The following is a 4,164-nucleotide window of genomic DNA, read 5'->3' as shown; positions in this document are numbered from 1 at the left end:
GAGCAGTCAATTCCCCAGGGGACTCGAGTGCAGGCTTCCCCCGGTGCCGTCACGGCCATGGCATCAAGAGAGCAGACGACACTCGTTTCTTTTGCCGTGGACCAGACGCTCTTAAGATGAAAGATGTGTTACTTGCTCTACCCTGCCACACTCAGAAAGGTCTCCATGTGACTCTCAGAAATGACGGGGGCACGGGACCTCCTCTTTTCATTTTTGAGGTTCATTTTTCTTCTGGTTATAGAAGTGAAGTCTCATTTTTAGGTCTTTGAAGACCTCGAAGTATAATTTCTAAAAGCAAACATTTTAACATCAGATTGTACTTCCTACTATGAAGAGAAGCCATCACTGATTTAAGACCTACTCATGCTACTGGAGAGTACTAACATAAAAAAAGTTACTTTAAAGGGAGGAATAGTAGATGAACATGGAAAAATCCATCACCAAGGCCATTGTTATGCATTTCCTCAAAGAATTCCATGTAACAAAGTGGAAAACTAATGGTTCATAGCGACAGGAGCGTAAATCCAAGAGGGAAAACTGTTATTCTTCTAATTCAAATACAGACAAAGACAAGTGCCTGAAATCGGTTTCACACATTAGAAAAAATAAATGCAAATGATTCTGATTAGCACTACATTGCTCATCTCCAAGATGCTGCCAAGCTCACTTAGCTTCACCTCTGAATAAGCAGCTAAATTCAGGCTGAAAAGACCAATGACCCTGACTCAGGACTGCGCCTGGGCCACAGAGAAATCAGGGAGGAATCGTTGCAAACTTATGAGCCCGTTGCCAGCAAATGAAATGTCCGAGATAAGTGCGAGACAGACTAATGAGAGGGAGCTAAGGAACAATTAGACGAGTGTCGACTGTGAGCCCTCATGAAGACAGAACGTCACAGACTGTCACCACAGACAAGCAGACAAGCCATGCCACCGAACAGGCCTTCCCAAGGATTCACTAGTGGAAGCGGAGAGCGACATTGTCTTTGCAGCTGAGGAGAGCACGGGCCACTTCACCTGGTGGGAGGCAACCAGCACTCCGGGCCAAGTGGCTGCCTGGTGGTCATGTCCAAAGGGACCCAGGGACTCCTGGAGTCCTGTTCTCCTGGAAGTAGCAGCAGCAGCAAAGGCACAATGTCCTCTACTGGCCTTTACTCTGCGTTCTCCTTCTTCGCACTGTAAATGTTCTGCACCGTTTCGTAGACAGACTCCAGATCCTCCGGGTAGCGGAGCTCCAGCTCTGCGTTGGGGATGTAGTGGGTACCAGTAAACTCTGAGAAATAGCGTCCGACATCGGGGTGCGAGATTTCTTGAGGCTCCACATTATATTCCAAGTTTTCTGTTGATAAAGAGGCACATTCTCGTTAAAATGGATTTTCTGCGGCATCTCTTATCCAGAGTACTTCCTAGCAACCGTTTCCCAGTAGCATTTTGAGGTGGAGGGAAAGGAAAGACAGAGATGTTTATGGAATGTACAGGAGCGAACAGGAAAAAGGCAGCAAGTGGCCATGGGGGAAGGAGGAATGGTGGCCTGGGGCCCCAACAGCTCCACAGGGAAGACAGTACTTCCCTAGTCTCTGGGCAAGGCGTCTGGCTCCAGCCACGCTCCGCAGCCTCCTGGGGCTGGGCAAGCAGAGACTCGCCACGTTCCTCTGACTCGATCTGACACAAATGTGAGGACAGGGAACTCTCGCCGGCTCCGGTCGCCAGCGGCGAAGCGTCGGAAGCCCCACATCATCTGGTGACCACTCGCGGGCCTGTGTCCGTCCTGTCTACTAGTGTGAGCCCCTCCACACGCCCACAGCTCCGTCCCAGCTCCGTCCTCTCCACACCGCGTGCGCCTCTGAAGGTGAGCGCTGCACAGGGGGCAGGAGGCCCGGCGGGAGGAAAGCGGTGTGGTTATGACATCTGCATACGCTCCTGAGATCCACGCTCTCTCCACACCCTGCTCTCTATTCACTACCGGACGAAGAAATAAAAATAAGACCCCTTTAAAATGGAATGATAACAGAACAATGATGACAATGCAGGTGAGGTTTTTGTTTTTTAAAATATATTTTTATTGATTTCAAAGAGGAAGGAAGAGGGAGAGAGAGATAGAAACACCAATGATGAGAATCATTGATCAGCCGCCTCCCACAGGCCGCACACTGAGGATCGAGACCGCAATCCGGGCATGTGCCCTGACCGAGAATCGAACTGTGACCTCCTGGTTCACAGGTCAATGCTCAATCACTGCACCATGACGGCCGGGCCAGACGAGGTATTTTAAAGGCTGAAATCCTTTTAGGTGGTTTCTCCCCAAAAAACTACTTGAAAAACAGCTCTGCGTGGGCCCCCACCTGGGAGAAGCAAAGCCTCACCCGCCATGACCGGCACCAGAAAGGAGCTGGCCAGGCTGCTCTGACCGTGTTCCAGGCAGTCTCAGTTCCCTGCAGCACGAAGCCACACTTTGCACAGCTTGTCACTGGAATTAATGCAAGCTAGTCTCTGCACAGGCCTGGCCAATGGGCTTACTCACCCACAGTGCGGCACCTCACCCCAAAATGTCCTGAAACGCACTCAGGACACGTGGTCCCCCGACCCAGGACAAACACCAGGTTCCCTCAGCATTACTCTTGACAGCACCCACGGCAGGTCACCGTGTAAATACATGATGGTACATTAATTCAGTGAAATTCGGGCAGCCAGGACAATGAGCAATGTGCTGTCGAGATCCGATGGAGGAACCCGGAGTACAAACATATGCTACTTAGAAAGTGCTTGGAAGGCCACACAGCTAGGCTGCCACATCACAAGGCATAGCTAAGGTGTTTTATTTTCTTATTTTTAAATATATTTTTTATTTCAGAGAGGAAGAGAGAGAAAGAAACAACTGGTTTATTTAATTGGAGCTTAGTATTCCTTAGTTTGGATGTACCCCAATTTCCCAGGAAGTCCTTGTGAATGACACTGGTTTGCGATAAGAAGGGACCACGGGCCCCCTGGCGAGCGTGTCCCAAGAGGAGGGACTGAAGACGGAACTGACAGGTCAGAGGAGGGTGACACTGGAGATTTTCACAATTTAAAGAGAGCACCAAACGGCCCTTGGAAACAGCTGAAATTTTACACCCCCGTCCTGATGTAGGGTCCTCACACAAGTGCCAGCGTGTGCAGACGGCCACGGGCTGTGTGTGGGGTGTGGGGTAGGGGTGGGTGTTGCAGAAACTTTAGTTTGGAAATGCAGGACAGCTCATGGAAACGGAACTAACACTTGTAGCGGGTGCACACGCACCAACCACTCTGAACTAGAGGTTCACGTCCCACTTCAATTCCTGACCTTCCAATACGGGCAGTGACTGAAGTTCAGAGCATCTGGATATTCGTCTCCCACAGTACCTGGGAAGTCCTGGTCGGGAGGGGGTGGGGGAGGGGGAGGGGGCTGAGACAGTCAGCATGCCCCTACTGGGGGAAATGATAAACATGCCAGGTGTGGTATATCCCTCCTTTAGGATTTAGGGTAACACTAACACATTGTTGGGAAAATTCCCTTGATTGTGCAGAATAAAACTATTTGAAGATATTGTGCATGCATGTGGTCTATAATCTACCCTTCAACTGTGGAGAACTAATAATTAGAAGAGTATTCATTAATGGATTTTACCCAGGTTACTAGGATCATGGAGAAAAAGTTTGAAAATTTAGATTAAAAAAAAGTTGTCAAACAAAATAACTTACTATAAGCCCAGCCGGTGTTGCTCAGTGGTTGGGCATCAACCTATGAACCAGGAGGTCACGGGTTTGATTCCCAGTCAGGGCACATGCCTGGGTTCCGGACTTGATCCCCAGTGGGGGGTGTGCAGGAAGCAGCTGATCAATGATTCTCTCTCATCATTGATGTTTCTCTCTCCCTCTCCCTTCCTCTCTGAAATCAATAAAAATATAATTTAAAAAGTAACTTAATGCAAATAAATGTTAAAAACATCCTATATAATAAAGAGGTAATATGCAAATTAACCCTCATGCCCTCACAAGATGGCTGCCTATGACCAAGCTGGCAGGGGGGTTAGTGAGGGACAACCAAACGACTGAACAACCAGGCTGTGTGGGGCGACCAGGCCGGCGGGGAGGCCATGAGGGGTGACCAGGCTGGCAGGGGGGGCAGTTGGGGGCAACCAGGCCGGCA

The 4,164-nt window shown here is 49.5% G+C and overlaps 1 protein-coding gene and 1 long non-coding RNA gene across 3 annotated transcripts in view; one reads left to right on the top strand and one right to left on the bottom strand.

The window, feature by feature from the left end:
* The window catches only part of LOC106725692, an 11,643-nt gene extending 11,171 nt beyond the window's left edge, over nucleotides 1-472 (top strand). The window contains exon 3 of the long non-coding RNA XR_001361618.1: nucleotides 4-472. This is a non-coding gene — a long non-coding RNA (uncharacterized LOC106725692). The remainder of the gene's footprint in view (nucleotides 1-3) is intronic.
* Nucleotides 473-574: 102 nt separating this feature from the next.
* FBXO21 (F-box protein 21) overlaps nucleotides 575-4,164 on the bottom strand; it is a 32,626-nt gene continuing 29,036 nt past the window's right edge. For both annotated transcript variants that reach the window (XM_005863788.2, XM_014537698.1), the window contains exon 12: nucleotides 575-1,338. In XM_005863788.2, the coding sequence (XP_005863850.1) occupies nucleotides 1,151-1,338 (188 nt within the window). In that variant the 3' untranslated portion in view covers nucleotides 575-1,150. The remainder of the gene's footprint in view (nucleotides 1,339-4,164) is intronic.

This window comes from Myotis brandtii, unplaced genomic scaffold (genome assembly GCF_000412655.1).
Source record: "Myotis brandtii unplaced genomic scaffold, ASM41265v1 scaffold181, whole genome shotgun sequence".
Lineage (NCBI taxonomy): Eukaryota > Metazoa > Chordata > Mammalia > Chiroptera > Vespertilionidae > Myotis > Myotis brandtii.
This window is presented reverse-complemented; position numbering and strand designations above follow the sequence as displayed.